Below are 23,001 nucleotides of genomic sequence, written 5' to 3' on the forward strand. Positions count from 1 at the left end.
CAGGAACAAGTAGGCATTGTTCCTGTCCATTTGCCACTGTACCATCAGGATTTGCCAAGGTAAGCCCAGGAAGGAGGAGGGGGACTGGCAAGGGTGCAATATAAATAGTGGGTACTTATTCTTTTCTTAAAGATTTTTCTTGTATTGTATTGTGTTCAGTGTGTATTTTGTCAACAGGCTTACAGTATGTGCTCTGTAGGTCATAGAGTGCTTTTTAGTTTGATCTTAACTTTGACTCCTGTACAGATTGAGGAGAGTCTTGTCTTTGTTTAAAGCTTTAGGGTTCAATATTCAACCCAAGGTAGTAAACAGTTTGCAAGTCACTCACAGCCTCAGGATGAACTATGACTGGGTCTTCAATGTCAGGCCATATTTGATTTCCAGCACTGAATATGTATGTGCAGTCACCTTGAAGTTAACTGGAAATCAGCCAATATTCAGATTGGTGCTCAGTTAATACAGCAGCCTTTTTGAAATACTAACTATATGAACTTACTTAGCTGAATAACGAACTGAATATCGCCACTAACCAGTTAAGTAGCAACTCTATTATTGTAGTTCAAATTGTTTGATATATCGCCTTTCAAAAAAAAAATCAAAGCTGTTTAAAGGAAGGTTTGAACAGAGGATACATAAACAAAATTGTAATTTAAAAATACAACAAACAACAACAACAAAACTTAACGAGGGAGATGTATGAGTAGAACAATTTATCTTCCATTAGTCATTAGTCAGAAAGAAAAACAGTACAGTATTAAGAAGAGAAGAAACAAACATCTACCCTTGCCAACAGTGCCTCAATTTGGTTTCCAGTAAAGACCTTATATTTCTGTTACACAGAATATTTTGAGATAGGACAATCATATAATTTGCTTGCATAGACCATAAACCTTGTGCAGGTTGATAAGTAAGACGGCAAGGGTGAAAATAAGACGGGATCCCTGTGTAAAATGTTTTATAGGCCAAAATAAGAATCTTAAATTTTAATTTTCAATGATACAGTTAGCTACTGATGCTCATAAAGTAAAGGTGGTTCATGATAATTATGTTTTGTTCCATAAAGTAGCTTGATTGCTGTATTTTGTATCTTGTTGCAGGCACTTTATTTCATATTGTGCACCACTCGCCAAGAGGGAGTTACAATAGTCAATCCTGCTAAATTACAAGTGTTTGCAGTAAAAGTTTAGTTGCTCTTTTTGTACCAATTTTTATTCTCACAGTTTAGTGCACTGAGGAATTTATATTCCTTTTCTTACCACTTTCCTTAGAGGTATCATCATAGGTTTTTTACACACTGGACTATTCAGGCATTCATCTGCCATCATTTGTCTCTGTTGCTATAAGTGATCTGTTGCTATAATGGTCGAACCTTTGTGGAAGTGAGTGAGACGGCTTCCTATAGGAAGAGACTGGGGAATAGGCTGTATTACACTAGCTAGGTCTCCAGGATGAAGTCAATAAGACTGTTGAGATTTCTACCGAGTTTGCTTTTGTGATTTTTGGGCCTTTTGTTGTCTGTGGCGTTTTGGAGGAGGAACTCTGGACGATGTAGACAATGGAATATATCTGCACTTAGAATAGTAATAAGAGTGCTTAGGATTATAAAAATGCTTAGGAGGTTAGGTCTTGGATGACTTTGAAGATGATACAGTAGTTTGAGTCCTCATGCCTTTTGATTCTTTTGGGTGGCCTCCTCAATTCTGTCTCCAAATAACTCATCTCTCAGGCATGGAATGTTGGCCAGACGCTCTTGGACGTTGGCATCCAGGTCAGACACTCAGAGCCACACTTGTCTCTCATCATGGCAATGGATAGTGCTGATGTACATGAGATTACATCAAAGATAGAGCGTGCCGTATACTTTCTTGTTTCAAGAAGATCTTTGGAGACATGCTGAAATGCACGCAGTTGATCTTATGGTATGAATTGTTAATGAGATAATTTCATATAGAATGTCAAGTAAAAGTTATAACTAAGTATTCATTGGTTAACTTATAAGGTGATCGTGTAGTCATGTGTTTACGCTTGGGATGCGTTGATGGTGTTGATGCCTGAGACAACGCTGATGTATGCTTGAATGGAGAAAAACGTTTATGCTTCTTAGCCTTTTTAGCTGATTCCCCCGATGGAGGCAACAGCAATGATGTAGATGTTGATCTAAGTGTCAGTGCTTACAACGGTACCAATGCTGAAGATGGCCTCTGCGCATCGTGCATCTACCTGAAAAAGTGACCTCTTTTGCAGTCTAGAGCAGCACAGGCAAGAGTCAGGATGGTATTCAGGACCTAGGCACTGGAAACACCAGTTATGTGAGTCAATAGGCGAAATGGTCCTGTTGCACCGAGTGCACCACTTGAAGCTACTGGAAGGCTTTGACATCGAGGGGAAGACTGCTGACGCGAAATCAAAGGACTCAAATTGTCCGTGGAGGTTGAGCAGATATGGAACCAAAAAAAAAGCTCACACTCCTGGCTTGAAAACAGGCTGAGATGAGCCAAAAGGCCCAAAAAAGCAAAAACTTGGTAAAAATCTGAAAAAAAAGTTAATGAAATGAAGGAAAAAGATAAAGAAATAATGAAAAAAACTAAAAGAAATATACAAACGTAAGGCACTAGAACTAACAAAGTTTGATGTGCTGGAAAAAAAAACAGATCTATGCAAAACTGAGAACTAATAGTCTCATGAGCTGACATCGGGCAGGAAGGCACCAGCGCATGCGTGGTACGAGCGGTCTCGAAACTTTTCAGCCTTTTAAAGTGACAGTACACTCAGTGATGTAGCTAGGGTGATAGGTGTCTGGGGCAGAAGCGTCCCTCCCCTGCCTCCACACTCTCCTTCTCCGCCCCCTCCTGCCACGTGTGCCGTTTCCCTCCCGTTACTTGCTGTCGTGCTAGCTTCGGCTCTTCCTCTGATGTCACTTTGAGGTGCAGGTCCAGGAAGTAACGTCAGAGGAAGAGCCGACACTGGCACGACAGCAGGTTGGGGTTGATGTTCACGCCAGGAATGTTAAAGAGGTACAAGGGAAGGGAAGCGGCAGTACGGGGGTGGGGAAGGAGGGGGTGGTGGTGGAGAGGAGGATGGATGCCTGCGCCCTCACCAGGGCGGAGCACCCCCCTTTACTACGCCACTGAGTACACTTTTGTACTGTCTGTACCAGGCTCTATGATTGACATCATCCACATGTGAGAATATGCTGCCTGCTTGTTCTAGGAAGGGGTAGGCAATTCCGGTCCTCGAAAGCCGGAGCCAGGTCAGGTTTTCAGGATATCCACAATAAATATGCATGAGATAGATTTGCATCTCAAGGAGGCAGTGCATGCAAATCCATCTCATACATATTCATTGTAGATATCCTGAAAACCTGACCTGGCTCCGGCTCTCGAGACCCGGAATTGCCTACACCTGGTGCAACAGACAATACGCAGCTGCCACTCATAAAAACAGGAGTTAACAGCTCATCTACAGTCAACAAGTTATACATAATGGGCGAAGAATCAATACAGCTATCAGAGACTGCAGAATCAATAATCAGCCCCTGTGGTTTTATTCTTGGCCATTTCCAACCTGTTTGACTAACATATAGCAAAGATATCCTTTACTGTCCTACAATGCCTAGTTGCCATGGTACAATATTTTTGAAGAACCAGGCTTACATACGAGTCCCATGATTTTCCTGTGAACTTTACCTTCTGGTACAGATTCAGCCCAACGGGGATCAGATGCTGGGTAGTCATCCACCAAGTCATCACTGATCTGAGTCACCGCTCTGTCTATTTCCAAGTCCGGGTTTAAATCTGCATCTGGTGTAAACAGCTCATTTACCACACACTGTGCACCAAGGACATCTCTCCTGTTGTACCATGAGGAAAAAAAATAGCACAGCAAAATAATATGTTACAATGCAATACAGTACAATATGGAACACAAAGCACACAATATCATTTTATCTCTATTCTGGGATAAATGATCTCCTAGAAAAAGAAGGTAGTAGTGAAAAAGTATGTAATATGCATACACTAGCCCAAACATTAAAAAAACCAAACTAAACCTAATACTTGCCATAATTAGAGGATGAGAAGAAAGTCAGGAGCACTTTTACTAAGCTCTGGTAAGCACTAGTGCATGCTTCCTGCAGCTTAAAATGGCTTACTGCAGGACAAGCTCAGGTGTCAAGTTTCAAGTTTCAAGTTTATTTGGATGTTTGATTAATCGCCTATTAAAGTTTACTAGGCGATGTACATAATCCCAAAACAATCAATAAGATAAAAACATGTAACATTAAACAAAATTAAAACAAATTAACATACATGATTTAGAATGGAAAAAGAGGGGAAAAGTTACAATCTTGTGTATAGTTAATAGATAGAAAAAGAAAAGAAACACAGGGGAAGGGTACATAAATGTTTTCACTGGCAGTGGATAGTATTTTGCAAATATTAAAAATAATTATTCAAAGGAAAAGAGGGTATCAGAAGTTAAAAACGTCATTGAAAAAAAATGACTTCAAAAGTTTTTTAAATTTAATAATATCTTTTTCTATTCTGATGTATTGAGGTAGGGCATTCCACCATTGGGGCCCCATAACTGTAAACATATCAGCTCTTCGTGTTCCGATCACTTTCAAAGAAGGTATCGAAAGAAGATTTTGTGCAGAAGAGCGGAGTGAACGTTGGGTATGATATGGAGTTAAATATCTAAATATAAAAGAAGGTTCGCCTGATATTAATGTTTTGAAGATTAGTAAAATTATTTTATAAGAGATTCTATGACTAATTGGAAGCCAATGGGCATCCATGAATAAAGGTGTGACGTGATCATATTTTTTTGCATTATATATCAGTTTGATAGCCGTATTTTGAATTAATTGTAATCTTCTTTTTTCTTTTTGAGCAATATTGAGAAGAAGAGCATTACAGTAATCAAGTTTTGATATAACTAAAGAATGTATAAGAATCTTAATAGAGGATTGTTTGAGAAATTTTGCTATGGAACGAATAAGCCTTAATTTGAAAAAACAATTTTTTACTATGGATGAGATATGCTGGTGATATGTCATTTTATCGTCAATTGTTACTCCTAGAATCTTGACTGATGAAACTAAATTAAGAGAGGTGTTATTAAGAATGAATGGATTAGAAAGAGTCACATTGTTTTTCCAGGCAAATAACATTATTTTTGTTTTATCAATATTTAGTGCTAATTTATTAGTAGTAAGCCAGGTTTGTACTATTTCAAGTTTGTGGTTAATGGATATGATTTCTGAAGTGTTTCCTGGATCCAAAGGATGAATCAGTTGTATGTCGTCTGCATATGAATATGGAATAAAACCTATAGATTGGCAGATACTTAGCAGAGGGGAAAGAAAGATATTGAAGAGTAAAGGTGATAATATGGAACCTTGGGGGATTCCAAACGAAGAGGAATAGGTAGAGGATTGTTCGTTATTAAATCTTACAGACGAAGTTCGGTTAGTAAGATAAGAATTAAACCAAGAAAGTACATTTTCTTCTACGCCAATTTCTTCTAGTCTTTTTAAAAGTAAACTATGATCTATTGTATCAAAAGCTGCTGAAATATCTAAAGAGAATAGAATAACTGATTTTTGATGGTCTAGAAAGTATTGAATATTAGATGTAAGACCTATCAAGGAATATTCAGTGCTATGAAATTTACGGAATCCTGTCTGGTTTGGATGTAGAACATTTGTCTTTTCTATAAAGTCAGACAGTTGATTAAAGACTAGTTTTTCTGTTAGTTTGGCTAGAAATGGCAAGTTAGCTATTGGGCGGTAATTAGAAAGTTCGTTGATACTGATTTTTTGATTTTTAAGGATTGGAGTAATAATTGCATTTTTCCATTGAGATGGAACTATGGCTTGGTTTAAACTGGTCTGAATGAGAGATAGAATAAATGGCCCAAAGTGCGAGAAAAATTTTTTTAAATAAAAAGGAGGGATATTATCTAAGTGTGAACCTTTTAGATTAGTCTGTTTAAAGAGTGACTCTATATCCTGAATTGTCGGTATCTTAAAGTTAGAACAGCATGCTGTTGGTAAAATTTTGAACTGATCGGAATTGGAGAAGTTATTAGCTATGTTGCTGACGAAAGAATGACGAATTTTAATGATCTTTTGGTTAAATGCATCTGCTAGATCTTGGGCTTTGAGGATTGATTTTTGTGAAGTATTGTTTATATTATTTTTTGACTCTATTGTTTTTAAGATTTTGTATAGTGTAAAAGGATTTTTTGCCTTTTCTATTTTTTTCGAGTAGTATTTTGATTTTGCTTGGTTAATCTTTTCTTTGTAGAATTTGATATTATCCTTATAAATTTGATGGTTAGTATTTGTTTTATTTTTTCGCCATTTTCGTTCTAGAGCCCGTAATTGTTGTTTTATTAGGTGAAGTTCGGCCGAGTACCAGGGGTTGTTGATTTTACGAATAGGAACAGTTTTGGTTATTATTGGAGATTTATTATCTAAGAGGGACAGAAGGGATGTGTCCCAAGCAAGTAATTTATTTTCTATTGAATCTGTAAAAGATGTTAAAATTTTTGGGTCTAAAAGTGAAGATAAATCAGTGTCATCTAATTTAGAGTAATCCCGAATAGAAATAGTTTTAGTTTTTTGTAAAGATAGAGGTTTATAGTTAGCCAGGTCGAGAGAAAAAGATATAAAGGAATGATCTGACCAGGGAACTGGAAGTACTATTAGATCAGTAAAGGTAAGAAGAGGGGATGACGGGACGAAGATCATATCTAAAGTATGATTTGCTATGTGCGTAGGTTCAGCTATTTTTGGCAAAATATCAAGAGGTTTTAAAGTATTTAATATATCGATGGTATGTGAACTGGATTGGTCGTCAAAATGTATATTAAAATCTCCTAAAATGATTGGAATATTTGTTCTAGAGCTAAAATCAAATAGTATTTCTTGAAGAAGCGAAAATTTGTTTTGACTGATAGGAGGGGGAACGTAGAGTAATAAAAAATTTAATTGGTTATTAGTAGTACACTTAAGATGTAGATATTCAATAATAGAGGCCTTTGGTGAGGATTCTTGTATTGTAAAGGAATTATGCTTAAAAATTATTGCTAATCCTCCACCTTTTTTATTGTAGCGATGGTTAAATAAATAGTTGTAATTAGGGGGGCAACAGTATGATAAATAGGCTTCATCGCCTTCATTAAGCCAAGTTTCAGTAATAAATAAAGCATGAAGATTATTGAGTAAAATATCATCTTTAATAATATGGTATTTATTCTTGATAGATCTAGCGTTGATAAGTCCAATTCTAATACGATGAGTACTGTTGATTACTATGTTATTACCCGGGTTAGTGGAAATAGGAACATTGATTAAAGCAGATTGATGTAGAGTATTTTCTTTGAGTTTTGTGGGGCGATGTCCCCAGAAAACTGGGATATTATTTTCAAGAACGCTATGAGTCATGTTAATCATAGGAGAGTAGACTAAATAAGAAAATAAAAATCCTAAAAGAAATGTAGTTGACAGTAATGAGGTATTGAACCCAGATTTGTGTGATTTGGTTTCTTTGTTATGAAGAAAAAAATGCTTGATGTTTATTGCGGCCTTTGCCCGTGTCCTGTGGTAAGTTCTAAATCAGCCCAAACTAAGCGTACACCCAAAAAAATAGTGTCTAATTTTTGTTGGAAGGGGGGCGAAGTGCAGGCATTCTGACAAGAATCAGTTAGCTCATCTGCATTACTTCAAGCTAATTGGTTAGTAAGACATTGCCACATGAGTCTAAGAGCCTGATTCTATAAATGGCGCCCAAATGGGTAGGAGTCTAGGAAAACGGCACCTACCGCATGTTATTCAAAGTTAGGTGCCGTTTGTACACTCGCAGCTATCAGCACCTAAATCAAGTTAGGTGCCAGTATATTAGGCCAGGGTTTTCTTGGCCTAAAATATAAGCGCCTAACCCAATCTACACCCAAACTCTGCTCCTAATCACACCTAATCTTTGGATAGGCACCTCAGTATAGATGCCTATGTTGCACCTAGTGGCAACTTAATTTTTTAATTTTTTAATTGTTTTTTTAAAGGTGCTTTCAATTATTAGCGCTAATTCATCATTTAAAAAGAAATTAATTTAGGTGCACCAATCTATGCGCCTAGTGGTAGGTGCCATTTACAGAATCTTGGCCTTGCTGCCTACACAACAGATGTCAATAACTGCTCACCTGGTAATTCTTTAATGACTGTGTGCTAAATGATAACATTACATTAGTGATTTTTATTCCGCCATTACCTTGCAGTTCAAGGCGGATTACACAAGAGTTGTTAGAAGATTACAAGAGTTGTTACATTACATGAGAATTGTCGTAAGCCTTACATAAGAATTGTCGAGAACTTAAGAATTACATAAGTATTGTTGAGAACTTAAGGAGTAACATGTTGGGTAATTAAGAACATTTTAGGTTAGATATGGGTTGAGTGTGAGGTAGTTCGAGTTAGGGAAGGAACTGGTCGTGTTAAACACGTTTTATGTGTTTTTTGAAGAGTAGGGTTTTAGTTTCTTTTTTGAAGGTTTTGTAGTTTGTGGTCATAGAGGGCACCCGCTCAAACTCAGGGGCGGAAAATTTCATGGCGACACCAGAAAGTATTTCTTCACAGAGAGAGTGGTTGATCATTGGAACAAGCTTCCAGTGCAGGTGATCGAGGCAGACAGCGTGCCAGACTTTAAGAATAAATGGGATACCCATGTGGGATCCCTACGAGGGTCAAGATAAGGAAATTGGGTCATTAGGGCATAGACAGGGGGTGGGTAAGCAGAGTGGGCAGACTTGATGGGCTGTAGCCCTTTTCTGCCGTCATCTTCTATGTTTCTATGTTAGATAGCAGATTGGTGATTTGTCTGTCTAGTTTAGCTGCTTTGGTGGCCATTAGGTTGTCATAAAGTTTTCCTCTTTTGACATTTTTTTTGTAGGTGGGTGTGTAAATAGTGAGTGGGTTCTCCTGTGCCTGGTTGAGGTGGATTGGGTTAGTCGGTTGTTCCAGTAGGTTGGGCATTAGCACAAGTTCATTAATAGAAAAAATAGAAAATAGGCCATTTTCCGACTGAAGTAAAAATGGCCTAAGCATGCGGGAAAACCTACAAAGGGCATGCTAAGGCCACTTTTTACAGCAGCTTAGCAAAGATGAGACAGACACCTTCAACTCACATGTAGAAAGTAAAACTGAGGAGCTGCAGCACAGCCCAGAGATAAGAGATACAGGAGGTGAAGCTGAAAAAAATGTATATACCTTTTACACAACTCGCGATTAGAGGTGAATAACCCACAGGTTCAAGACAGTCAACTCGATTAAGATCTTAGGAGTAATTTTCAATCAAAAGTTATCATTTCATGAGCATATTAGCAATGTTGTTAAATCTACCTATTTCAGACTATGTCAAATACGCTCCGTTTCGAAATTCTTAGAGCCTACTACATCTTTGAACATATTAATCCATTCCTTGGTGATCTCAAAAGTTAGTTACTGCAACGCCCTATTCATGGGAATTGTCCAAAAAGAAATAAGATGTCTTAAAATTCTTCAAAACGTCTCAATAAAACTTATCATGAAAGCAAAAAAATTTGATCACGTCTCGCCGCTTCTCAAAAAAGCACACTGGCTTCCAGTTTCTCATCAAATATCTTATGGTCAAATATATTTTATTGAGCAAGCAAGAACACAACATAGTAGCACAAAGTACAAAAACAGCTCAAAATTTTGTTTTTTGAAACAGTCCCCAAAAGAACCACCCCCCCCCAAACCCCCCTCCCTACCATACCCACCCCTGGGTCCTCCTTCGAGCACAAATTAACAAAGAATTGAATAACAAACTATACAAAAAAGGCACAAAAGGGAAGTACAGACAAAGCATCAATTAAGTATCCGGCTACGAGCCAGAGGGGTCAAAGTATTCCAGAAAGGTTCCCAAGTGGTCTGGAAAAGACGACCATGTCGAGAAGCCAGGTCAGTCACATCCCGTCGCTCCCACATCAAAAGAGCGATCATGCGGCTCCTCCAAAGGGAATAGTCCGGTGCCTCAGCTTCAAGCCATTTCAGCAGGATGCATTTCAAGGCAATCAGGATAGACCACTTGAGGAAAGCTGCAACTCCCTTGAAACGTGGAAAGTAGTGAGGAACAGTCCCAAATAAAAGCAAAGGGGAACTGCGAACAGTAACATGCCAAATAGACTCCACAAAAGCAAATACAGCAGTCCAAAAAAGTTGTATCTGAGGACAAGTCCAGAACATGTGGCCTAAGCTGGCTTCCGGAGCCTGACAACGAAGACAGGCTGCATGGGGACGGAAGTGAGCCAAATAAGCCCTTCTAGGAGAAACATATAAACGAAAAATCAATTTAAAATGCTGCTCCCAAAAGGTAGTGTATTTACGAAAAGCAGGCAGGCGCCGGACAGCCTGAAGAAGGACATCAGAAGGCAAATCAACAGCAAGATCACCGGACCAAGCATCTCGCAGCTTAGAATGGTCAAACAAAAGGCATTCATCCCTCAAGTGGCGGTGATGAAACTTGAGAGGGACCGATTGTTGAGAACCAAGGGTAAAGGCCGTGGACAAAGTCTCATGACAAGCGGCCTTCAAGGAGCTAGAAGGTAAGGAAGAGATATAATGATGGATTTGCATGTAAGCAAAATAGTCAGTAGCAGGGAGATCAAATTCAGCTCGCAACTGAGCAAAAGATTTAATGGCGCCTTCATCGTTAACCAAGTGAAATAGATAATGAATGCCCCTTGTTTCCCACCGAGCAAAACTCGGCCCATCAATCCCAGGTAAGAAAGAACCATTGAAACGAATAGGAAGGAAGGGAGAGACAGAAGGAGAAAGAGAGTGAAATTTACAGACCCAACGCCAAACCTTCCTTAAGGGTCGATGTAAAACTTTCATAGAAAGAGATTCAGGTTCTGAAGAAGAAACAGAATGAAGATATGCACTGAAATGAGTAGAAGAAAAGCAGGAAAGTTCCAGAGCTGAGTTAGTGAATGCCGAAGTACCCCGTAAAAGATCATTAATATGCCTCATTCCACAACCAACTGTCAAATAGCGGAGATTCAGTAATCCCAAGCCACCCCTATACCAGGGAGTTGCCGCCCGCTTATAAAGCAAGCGAGGCCTCTTCCCTGCCCAAAGAAATTTCTGGACCAGTCGTACCAAGCGGCGCTCGTCCCGAAACGTCAAATAAAGGGGAAGGACCTGGAAAACATAAAGCCAACAGGGGACCAGTAGCATGTTGTACAGGTGTACTCGACCCAAAAGTGAGAAAGGAAGAGACTCCCAAAGGTGCAACCTATTCTGTAACGTCTGAAACAACGGGGCTACATTCAACCGGTATAAACTAGACAAGTCGAGTGGAATAGTAACCCCCAAGTACCGCAAAGAAGAATCTGCCCACCGAAGAGGGAATACACCCCGCCATGAAGTACGTAAATCTAGTGGAAAAGGTAAAGCCAAGGATTTATCTAAGTTAAGAGACAGCCCTGAATAAAACCCAAATTCAGAGATGAGATCCAGAGCCGCCGGAAGAGAATCTTCAGGTCGGGTAAGAATTAGAAACATATCGTCTGCGTACGCCAGGGTCTTAAGTTCGAAGTCACCGACCGAGAGACCTCGCACCTCCGCAAACCCCCGAAGAGTGCATAACAACGGTTCCAAAGAAAGAAGAAACAAAAGAGGGGAGAGAGGGCAGCCCTGTCGGGTGCCACGGAGAATAGGGAAGGAGTCAGTACAAGTCCCATTAACAAGCAATGATGCCAAGGGATTGGAATATAAGGAACGCACAGCGTCTAGAAAGAATCCCCCGAGCCCCACATACTCCAAGGTACGAAATAAGAAGGACCAGTGAATACTATCAAACGCCTTAGAAGCATCCAAGCTGACAAATAAGGTCGGAATCCGGAAAGATTGACACTGGGCAAGAGCAAGAAGTACCTTGCGAACATTATGTACAGACTGTCGGCCCCGAACAAAGCCTACTTGATCCTCATGGATAAGCTGAGGTAAATGAGGAGCAAGACGATCAGCCAACATACGAGCAAAAAGTTTAAGGTCCACATTGATCAATGAAATGGGACGATAAGATTCCGGCAAATCAGCAGTCTTACCAGGCTTCAAGAGTAAGGTAATAAGGGCCTCGTTTGCAAAACGTGGAAAAGAACCACGGGCCGAAGCAGCATCAAAATATGCCAATAAAGGTCCATAAAGTGTCGGAGAAAGAAGCCGATAGAAATCACCCGAGAACCCATCCGGACCCGGAGCCCGGTCAGAGCGGAGCGATTTAATAGCAGACTCCAATTCAACCGCCCTAAACGGACTATTAAGAGAGGCAATCGCATCCGCTGACAAACGAGGCAACCCAGAAGAGTGAAGATAGTCCGAAATCATATCCAAAGAAGCGTCTTCCGGAGCTTCATATAACCGACTAAAGAAATCAAATAAGACCCCAGAGATCTCAGAAGTCCGAGACACCACACCTCCGCCCTGGGTACGCAGAGATAAAATCGGCTTCCTGCCAGTCGTAGCATTAACCAAACGAGCCATAAGACGGCCGGGTTTGTTACCGTAGCGAAGGAAACGATGATGATAAAAGGCTTTGCATTTTTGGGAACGAGAATGGAGAAGGGAGTTCAGGGCCACCTGAGTAGACAAGTAGCAGTCCCGAGTCCCCGGAGAAGGGTGAAGAGAAAAAGACCGCTTTGCCAAACGCAAAGCCCGTTCCAGGGTAACAATCCCCTGATTAATACGCCTATGACGAGCACAGAGAAAGGAAATGATATGCCCTCTAATCACCGTCTTCCCAGCCTCCCAAAACAAAATAGGATCAGCCATGTGGGAAGCATTATTTGTAGAATAATCGTCCCACTGGGTCTGCAAAAAGGCACGAAATTCCTCATCCTTAGCAAGATAAAAGGGAAACCTCCAAGACGGCGCGCGGAGGTAGGTAGGATCCAGGACAACATCAACCCAAATCGGGGCATGATCCGAAATCGACACAGGTCCAATCTCCGCCGAGTGAACAGAAGGAAACAAAGAGTTAGATAAGAAAATATAATCGAGACGGGACCAAGTACCATGGGCACGAGAGAGATGGGTATAGTCACGAACTTCAGGGTGGAGAAGACGCCACGAGTCTACAACCGAAAGTGAGTCACAGAAATCGGAAAGGAGATGACTCTTAGAACCCAAAGAAGAAGCAGAAGAGCTAGACTTATCCTGATCGGGATGCATCACCAAGTTAAAATCTCCCAAAAGAAGCAGCGGGTCATCAGGAAAGCGAGAACGAAGATGAAGCAATCGCTGTAGGAAGGCTGATTCTCCAGAATTAGGGCCATATACCACAAGGAGAAGATAAGAGCGACCACCCAGAGTAAGGCGAAGAAGCAAGAAGCGACCGTCAGGCGACCTATCCAGAACCTGGACACCTATTGGAGAAGACTTACGGACCAGCACTGCAATGCCCCCATGACGACCCGAAGAAGAAGCAAAAAACACCTCCCCCACCCAAGAACGACGCAACTTAAGATGTTCTGCATCAGTTAATCTAGTTTCCTGTAGACAAGCAATATCAGATCGGTAGCGTTGGAGAGCAACAAGTATTTTGGATCTCTTGACAGGCGACGTGATCCCCCCAACATTCCAAGAGGTGAGTCTAAACGGGGTACTCAGGTCCTAAATTAGAAAAAGGCACAGAAGAGAAGAAAGAAGAGACTGAAAAACCACCCCAAGGGCCCAGCCACCCCCCAGAGCAGGAACACACAATAGCAATAATCCAAGAGGAAACCCACAATAACATTCCAGACAGTAACAAAAGCAAACCCCATAGAAGGAGGACCCCCCACCCCCCCAATCCAACCCAACCCACCCCACCCCATCCCAATACCCTTTCCATCACCCAACCCATCCCAACCCCTCCAACCCCAAGAAAGAAACCGTTCCACAGAAGTGGAACAGAAAGGAGTCACACAGAGATGGTTATGGGGCCCCAAATCCCCAAACCCACACCCAACACAAGCACCCCAAGCTCTACCACACGCATCCATTCAATCAAACAAACCTCAGCAATAGGCAGCAGACACAGGTGCCACAAATGCGACAGGGCAGAAAGCCACAGGAACAAAGAAGCCCTGGAACTGCCAATAGTACAGCACTCCCTCGCATCCCAGCAGCACGCCAGAGACCCAACAAACAAAAACTGAGAAGCGGCCCCCAAACCATGCAAAGTCCATTTAATCCAAGAAAAACAAGCAGGCTCTACCCCCCAACAGACACACCAATCAAACACATTCACAGCAGGACCAAAGCCACACCAGACTCCACGAGCAGCCCAACCAGACAGGATCTGCGTCCAAACTAAAACCAACAGGAAGCCAGTACCCAGAGGCCCACCAAAAGGGGAAAGGGTGAGTAGGAGGCTCAGGAAAACCTTCCAAAGCCGATCATTCCCCCAGGCAAGCCCAAGAGAGGTCACCCTCCTACGAAGGTGTCAGGAGCGAGGTATGGCAACGGCCCCTTCAGGCCCCACACCCAGGCAGCCGGCCCGCTAGATCCCCAAGCAAACCTTAGAACATAACAGCCAACCAAGCAAGGAGAACCGGTGCTGCCAAAGTGCGGGGCCAGGTATAGCAGAAAGCGACAACATAGAAAACAGAGGGGCAAAGTAAATGTCGCAACTAAAACAAACATGGGAATAGAATCCATCCAACACGGGCCAGCATGCCAGAGGGCACGAAGGGAAGCAGGAGGCCATCCCATTCTCGAGGCCGGGACTGTTGATCTAGAAGAGAAGCGCTCCACAGATGAGTGCTAGGGTAGCTCAGCAGCCAGGACCAGAAACTCAGGGGGCCGAAGAGGGCCCCGCTTCCCCGGGTAGCGCGTCAAGATAGTTATGCGCGGCTTCAGCAGTGGGGAACATACGCCAGCCCGAGGGAGTCCAAATCTTGAGCTGCGCCGGATAAAGAAGCTGAAATCGAACTTTCCGGTCGTAGAGAGCCGAACACACCGGTGAGAAGCGCCTCCGGCGTTCCTGGAGCGCAGGGGAGTAGTCCTGGAACAGCCGCACAGGGGAGTCCTCAAACGATAAGGTATTCCGCTTTAGCCTGTACTGTCTCATCAACTCCGCTTTAACAGCCGAGTTATGTATTTTGAAGATAATAACCCGAGCCCGCTCCCGATCATCCGAGCGCCGACCCAGGCGGTGTGCGCGGTCCAACCGCAACGGTCCCACGCCAGTTGGGAGCGGCAGCGCCGCTTGGAGCCAGGATTCCAAAGTGGAGAGAAGTCGGGCGTCGGGGACCGTCTCCGGGAGACCCACCAGGCGCAAGTTGTCCCGCCTTGAGCGATTCTCGAGGTCCTCCAGCTTGTCGGCCTGGCGCTGGAGCTGTGCCTTCATGGAAACCAGATCGGCGGCGGAGGCCGAACACGTGTCCTCAACTCCCGAGACACGGCTCTCCAGCTCTCCCGTGCGCCTGGTGGTCTCCCCCAGCAGAGCCTCAAGTGACGTTAACTGGCTCGAGAGATGATCAAAGCGGGAGTCCAGCGCCCGCACCACCGAAGCCGAAAGCGCCGCTATATGCGCCTCAGACAAGGGGAGCGCGGAACCCAGGTCCCCCGCCGCCATTTTCGGATCCGGCCGCGCCGAACGGGTCTCCCTGTCTTTAGTGGCACGACTCGATTTGCTGCTCATGACCGGGCTAGTCGGTTGCACAAACCGGTCCATGCACGGTCCAAAAGTTCCGAAGATGCGCGGGCCGACAAAAACCAGAAATGTCAGGGTTTGAGAGATTCGGGGCCCCGGAGCACGAGCAAGGCACGTCTTGCTCGGCTCAGCACATCACGTGACCTCTCATCAAATATCTTATAAAATATGTCTATTAACCCTTAAATGCCTTCTTCATAAAGCGCCGGCCTTCATCAATAGACTCATACTTCCTTATGCCCCTACAAGAATTCTTAGGTCTAACGATCAGCATTTACTTACAGTACCCTCTTTCAAGGTGATCAATACGCGCTGACAATACATCTTTTCTGTAACGGCTCCACAACTGTGGAATTCTCTCCCTATTCACTTAAGCAGTGGTCTCAAACTCAAACCTTTTGCAGGGCCACATTTTGGATTTGTAGGGGCTTGGAGGGCCTCAGAAAAAATAGTTAATGTCTTATTAAAGAAATGACAATTTTGCATGAGATAAAACTCTTTATAGTTTATAAATCTTTCCAAGTCTTGATAATAATATTGTAATTTATAGCTAAAGAGACATGAACAAGGGCCTCAAAATGGTACCTGGCGGGCCGCAAGTTTGAGACCACTGCACTTAAGGGAAAAACACATGTTAGACCGATTTAAGAGTAAGTTGAAATGCTTTCTTTTTAAAGATACCTTCAACTGCTAGCACTCTTGTATTGAATCACTCCTTAGAGTCTGCCCTGTGACCTTGTTTCTTATAATGTCACCCTCCCTTTTGTCCATTTTCTTTCTGTCTTATTTTCTTTAAAATATTGTATTTCTTTCCCTCTTCCCTCACTATGCGTAAGTCTTGTTTGTGGATATATGTGGCATGTTTTGTCCCCCTGAAAGTTGTATGGTTTTTAGTTATGTACATTGCTTTGAAGTTTAATTAAGCAATCCATCAAATCTTAAATAAACTTGGAAACTCGTAAGCCTTCTGCACTAGAAAAAAGACTTAAGAACATAAGAACATAAGAAGTTGCCTCCGCTGAGGCAGACCATAGGTCCATCCTGCCCAGCGATCCGCTCCCGCCGCGGCCCATCAGGCCCATTGCCTGAGTAGTGGTCTATACCTATCTATACCCTTCAATCCCTTTTTCTTCTAGGAATCTATCCAAACCTTCTTTGAAACCATTTAATGTTTTCTTGTCTACAACAGCCTCTGGAAGCGCGTTCCATGTATCCACCACCCTCTGAGTGAAAAAGAACTTCCTAGCGTTTGTTCTAAACCTGTCCCCTTTCAATTTCTCCGAGTGCCCCCTTGTACTTGTGGTGCCCCACAATTTGAAAAATCTGTCCCTGTCTACTTTTTCTATGACCTTCAGGATCTTGAAGGTTTCTATCATGTCTCCTCTAAGTCTCCGCTTTTCCAGGGAGAAAAGTCCCAACTGCTTCAATCTGTCGTTATATGGGAGATTTTCCATTCCCTTTATCAGTTTAGTTGCTCTTCTCTGTACTCCCTCAAGTACTGCCATGTCCTTCTTGAGGTACGGCGACCAGTACTGGACACAGTACTCCAGATGCGGCCGTACCATTGCACGATACAGCGGCATGATGACTTCCTTCGTCCTAGTCGTAATACCCTTCTTAATGATACCCAACATTCTGTTTGCTTTCTTTGAGGCTGTGGCGCACTGCGCCGATGCCTTCAGTGTTGCGTCTACCATCACTCCCAGGTCTCTCTCCAGGTTGCTGACCCCTAGTGGTGTTCCCCCCATTTTGCATGTGAACATCGGGTTCTTTTTCCCCACGTGCATGACCTTGCATTTCCCTATGTTGAAGCTCATTTGCCATTTTTCGGCCCACTTTTCCAGCTGCGTTAGATCCTTTTGGAGATCTTCGCAGTCTTCCCTGGTTTGAGCCCTGCTGTATAGTTTGGTGTCATCTGCAAATTTAATGACCTCACACTTGGTTCCCACCTCTAGGTCGTTTATGTAGATATTGAACAGGAGCGGTCCTAGCACCGACCCCTGCGGAACTCCGCTCGTGACCCCTTTCCAGTCTGAGTAATGGCCCTTTACGCCAACCCTCTGCTTCCTGTTTGCCAGCCAGTTTTTAATCCATCGGTGGACCTCCCCTTGCACCCCGTGGTTCCATATCTTCTTAAGCAGTCTCTCGTGTGGTACCTTGTCGAAGGCTTTTTGGAAGTCAAGGTAAATGATGTCTATAGATTCCCCTTTATCCACCTGGCTGTTCACCCCCTCAAAGAAGTACAATAAGTTTGTGAGGCATGACCTGCCCTTGCAGAAGCCATGTTGACTCGGTTTTAGCTGCCCATTTTTTTCGGTGTGTTCACACATGCTGTCTTTAATCAGTGCCTCCATCATCTTTCCCGGGACCGAGATCAGGCTCACCGGCCTATAGTTTCCTGGGTCGCCCCTTGAGCCCTTCTTGAAGATGGGCGTAACATTTGCTATTTTCCAATCCTCTGGGATCTCTCCGGTTTTTAAGGATAGGTTGTATATCTGTCGAAGTGGCTCCGCTATTTCGTTTTTTAGTTCCTTGAGATAAGACTTATGAGAAGTCTTATCAACCAACAGAGTACCCCACAACAAATCCCCAAAGGATTTAGCTTTATTAAAGAAATGAGATCACACAACCCAGAATCTACCTGGTTGCCCTCCTAGCTCTCAAGTGATTTTTTTTTCCATATTTGCTATACCCTACACTTTTCAATTTAGATATGGGTGGGCCTCTTCTATTATCTTGTGTGATGTTTCTAACACTTTTGCAAACATAATGGCTTTCAGTAAAGCAAATTAACGAAGACTCAAAAGTGTAACTACAACTCTCTCTCTTTCTCTGAATGAAAAAAGAAAAAAAGACAAAGAAAGAAACCATGTGGGTCTGTGATTTTGTTTTCAACATGTATTGTAATTTTTTTTTCTAATTCCACAACACAGAATGCATGTTAGGCTTGTAAATCACCCTTTCCAAATTGCCAATGGAGAACAATGGGAATGATATGAATTAATTTTATTAATTTAAAAATCAAGTAAGTAAAATACTATCCTAACTAGTTCTCAATGAATCTTGTAGGCCTTTTGTTTTAAAAGCAAGGGAGAGATGGTGAAAAAAGGATACATTTTTAACTGATCCAATAGGTACTGATCTTTGAATACTTTGAAAACACAATTTAGGGGGAAAAAACTCAAACGTTTGGTCAATGAAAAGTCCAACCTTGGAGGCCAAGACTATTTGCTGTTATGATAGATGTTTTTACCTGCAATACTGTAAAAAGGCAGCTTTTAACATCTTGGTCTTGTCCTCTTGGGCTATTGTCTCCATTCTTGTAGCAGCTTCTAATAAAGAACCCTGAAATTTATAAAAGGCATTATATTATATGAAAAGAACAAAAATCTGATATGAACATTAAAAAAATTTACTGTGTGTGAATTGTCTTGTTAGTAACACTGATGGTTATCCTCTAATTCAGAGATGTAATAAATCAGAATTACAATCAGAAAGTTACTGAAGTAAAAGCACATTTATATGTAAAAGCACTTCAGCTCATGCTCCTCTATATGAAGTAGAGGTTTGTTTCTCTGCATTTTGAGCACTCCTTCAACATAACAGACTGATAATGAAACCAGATACAGAGGATATGAATCCATTCTCTCATCACTATTTGTTTTAAAATGTTTAACCAAGCTCACATAAAAATGGGGTTGACAAAGACACATTTTCTGTCTCAAAACTATCATTTTTCAGGTACAGAAAATGAAGAGATTATTATGCTAAATGTACAGGACAGGCCATTTACATCCTGAGTTCAGACAGGAAACTGACAGGTAACCCACAGAAAATTTCACAGAAGAGACGGCCCAGCCCCAGTAATTTTCTCTCACCTTGTCCAGCCTGAACTTAGCAAACTTTATTCCTCCTGGGTTGACCAGGCCACTGTCCTACCTCAATACTCTGCCTCGTCTTCCTCACTCTATCTGCAGAAGCCTTCTTCCCTGAAGCTCACCCTCTCTTACCGTGTCCCTACAGCCAGCAGCTGTGCTTTCCAGAGATATGGGTATTGTGCAAAAAGCATGCTAGTTATAGTATTTCAAAGAACACATGTTCCACAGCAGAGCAGCCTCTATTGATGAAATGGAACCGACAGATGCTACCAGGTCTCAAACATATTTAGTATGTATTGCAATAGACTGACTATACTCAGCTAATATCACCAATGTGGCATACCATGACAATATTTCATTTGTATTTCAGATTTATTTACCAGCCGTTTTTTCACATTTGAAGTGAAGGCAAAGTACCATAGTCATTAGCATACACAAGCAGACTCACAATCTAAGTTTGTAACTGAGACAATGGCGGGTTAAGTGACTTGTCCAAGGTCACAAGGAGAATCAATGTGAGAAGTGAGGGTTTAGAACAGTGTTTCCGCTGAAGAGATCCAAGATGGCGGCAGCATAATTTCAGTGTCTCTGAACACTACCTGGTGTTAGAGCTGATCTGCCGTTTCCTCAAGCCATTTTTTTTCTTGAGTGGTAATTATGCCACACACTAAGCGCAAAGAAAATGTTCGTGCTGATCCACCTGTGGCTCGAATATCTACTCCTTTGCAGTGCTTCATGCTTGAGTATGTTGGAGCCGGTTCAGCACCGGGGGAGTGTCCGGTGGTTCCCTGGCTCGAAGAGAGGCTGGGGCTTCGGACTGAGAGGTCCCTCCCCAATGTTTGTTCCACCGCTGCGTCCAGAGTCTATTGCGGCTGAGCTGGAGGAATCTCATGTTGCTGATTTTGCAAGGGAGACCTCGGCAGCAGGAGCAGAAGCCGCGAGAGTTGCACCGGAGGTGGGGGAAACTGTGGAGATTCTTCTTCACTTTGAAAGACCTGCAGCGGTGACTCTAGAGAGCATTTGGGAGGATCTCATGAAGATCAACACTACAGTCAACAAGTCTTCGCAGGAAATTGCAACGCTTGTGAGTACTGTCAATATCTTGGAAGAAAAACTCCAGGTACTAAGGAACAATTTAATTCATAAATTACTCAGGTCAAGAGTAAGTTGGAAGATTTACAGACTCCGTCCTCAGAGATGGTTAAATATAAAATTGCATTAAATAGGAAAATAGAGCAACTAGAAAATTACAATCGAAGATTCAATTTGCGTCTAAGTAATTTTCTGAGATCATTTGGGTACTCCCTATAGATATGTTTAAAAAATATTTAGTTGGAATTTTGAAATATTCACCAGAGCTTATAACTCCAATTAATCGCATATATTATATACCCCTAAGAGAGAAATGGGAGCTACCCTGAGCAAGGAATAGATGTTGTGAATCTACAGGCCCCTTTGAATCTTACAGAATTAATTGAAACTTTGGTCTCAGATGGCAAGAAGCGAGCTACCCTATTAATCTCATTTGTTTTTGAGCACGACGCAAATGTACTTTTAAGAATTTACTTCCAAAACTCACAGAATGCTGAGAATTATTAAAAAAGGGATGGTTAACAAGACTAAGAATGTAATAATGCCACTGAATCGCTCCATGGTGCGACCTCATCTAGAGTACTGCGTTCAATTCTGGTCTCCTTATCTCAAGAAAGATATTGTGGCGTAGAAAAAGTTAAAAGAAGGGCGACCAAGATGGTAAAAGGGATGGAACTCCACTTGTATGAGGAAAGACTAAAACGGTTAGGGCTCTTCATCTTGGAAAAGATACGGCTGAGAGGAGATATGGTTGAAATCTACAAAATCCTGAGTGGAGTAGAACGGGTACAAGTAGATCGATTTTTCACTCTGTCAAAAATTACAAAGGCTAGGGGGACACTCGATGAAGTTACAGGGAAATACTTTTAAAACCAATAGGAGGAATTTTTTTTTTTCACTCAGAGAATAATTAAGCTCTGGAACGTGTTGCTAGAGGATGTGGTAAGAACAAATAGCGTAGCTGGTTTTACGAAATATTTGGACAAGTTCCATAGTTTGTTACTGAGAAAGATACAAGGGAAGCCACTGCTTGCCCTGTATCAGTAGCATGGAATATTACTACACATTGGGTTTTAGTCAGGTACTAGTGACCTGGAGTGGCCACTGTGAGAATGGGCTACTGGGCTTGATGGACCATTGGTCTGACCCAGTAAGGCTATTCTTATGTTCTTATCTACCCTGATGTCGCTAGGCAGACAAAGGAATGGCAAAAACTCTTCTTGTCTATGAAAGCTGAAACGGTGACTTACACTTACATTGCTGTTCTAAGTGTAATATTCCTTGTGCTATACGCTTCTTACATGTGGAGACATGGGCAATGATGTGTCCCCGAAGGACAACTTTCGCCTCCTCCCAGAACTGAGCGGGGTCCCATAGATGTTGAGACTTAAATTCCTCCCATTTGGACTGCAAATATTTGACAAATTGTTTGTCCTCATGTAAATACGCTGGGAACCTCCATCCTGCACATAGACCCGCCTGTCCATCCAAAGTAATGTCTAACCAAATTAGATTGTGATCAGATACCTCCAAAGGCCTAATATGAGCCTCCTCCACCTGCACAAACAAAGACTCAGAGATCAGGATATAGTCTATCTGGGAAAAAGTTTGATGTACCCGGGACTGATGGCTGTAATCTCACTCTGTTGGATGCAACAGTCTTCATGGGTCCAACAACCCCAACGAGTGGCAGAGATATGGGATTCCCTTAGTACGTTTTATTGCCCCTCCACACCAGGGTGAGATCTATCTAGTTCTAGGTCAGAAACCTGATTGAAATCACCAGCTACTATCAATGGCAATTTAGAATCTTTAATGCATAAATTCACCAAGTGTTGAAAATACATGTGTGAATAAGTGTTAGGGCCATACACAATAAGAAGGCGAAATGGTTTACCCCTTACCAATAGATGTAGCAGTAAGTATCTACCCTGGGCACTATGGGGCAGCCCCCTACGGATCAACAAAGCAACCCAAGCCCTCCTACCGGAGGAAGAAGCATAATGTATATCTCCCACCCAACTCCGCCATAATTTTTGATGTTCGCTATCAGTAAGCTGAGTTTCCTGAAGACAGGTAATGTCCACCTTGTGATGTTTCAACTGAGTAAGTATTTTCATTCTCTTAATAGGGGATGAAATACCAGATACATTCCAAGAAATAAGTCTTAGAGGCCGATCACCCAGGGTTGGCTAATAGGTTCAATCCCAGCTTATATATGAAACAGAAGCCCCCTAGGCGTCCAGCCTCACCCAGGAGATATAATGGTTGAAGAACAAGAACAAAAATACCTAATACCATTACCTTAA

At 42.3% G+C, this 23,001-nt stretch overlaps 1 protein-coding gene across 3 annotated transcripts in view; it reads right to left on the reverse strand.

Annotated features, from left to right (window-relative positions):
* Positions 1 to 23,001, reverse strand: part of NUP133 (nucleoporin 133) — a 211,997-nt gene that overhangs the window by 90,318 nt on the left and 98,678 nt on the right. For all 3 annotated transcript variants that reach the window (XM_033938695.1, XM_033938694.1, XM_033938696.1), the window contains exons 12-13: positions 18,976 to 19,067; positions 3,687 to 3,850 (exon numbers count right to left, since the gene is read on the reverse strand). In XM_033938695.1, the coding sequence (XP_033794586.1) occupies positions 3,687 to 3,850; positions 18,976 to 19,067 (256 nt within the window). The remainder of the gene's footprint in view (positions 1 to 3,686; positions 3,851 to 18,975; positions 19,068 to 23,001) is intronic.

Source organism: Geotrypetes seraphini, chromosome 3, assembly GCF_902459505.1.
Source record: "Geotrypetes seraphini chromosome 3, aGeoSer1.1, whole genome shotgun sequence".
NCBI classification, from domain to species: domain Eukaryota; kingdom Metazoa; phylum Chordata; class Amphibia; order Gymnophiona; family Dermophiidae; genus Geotrypetes; species Geotrypetes seraphini.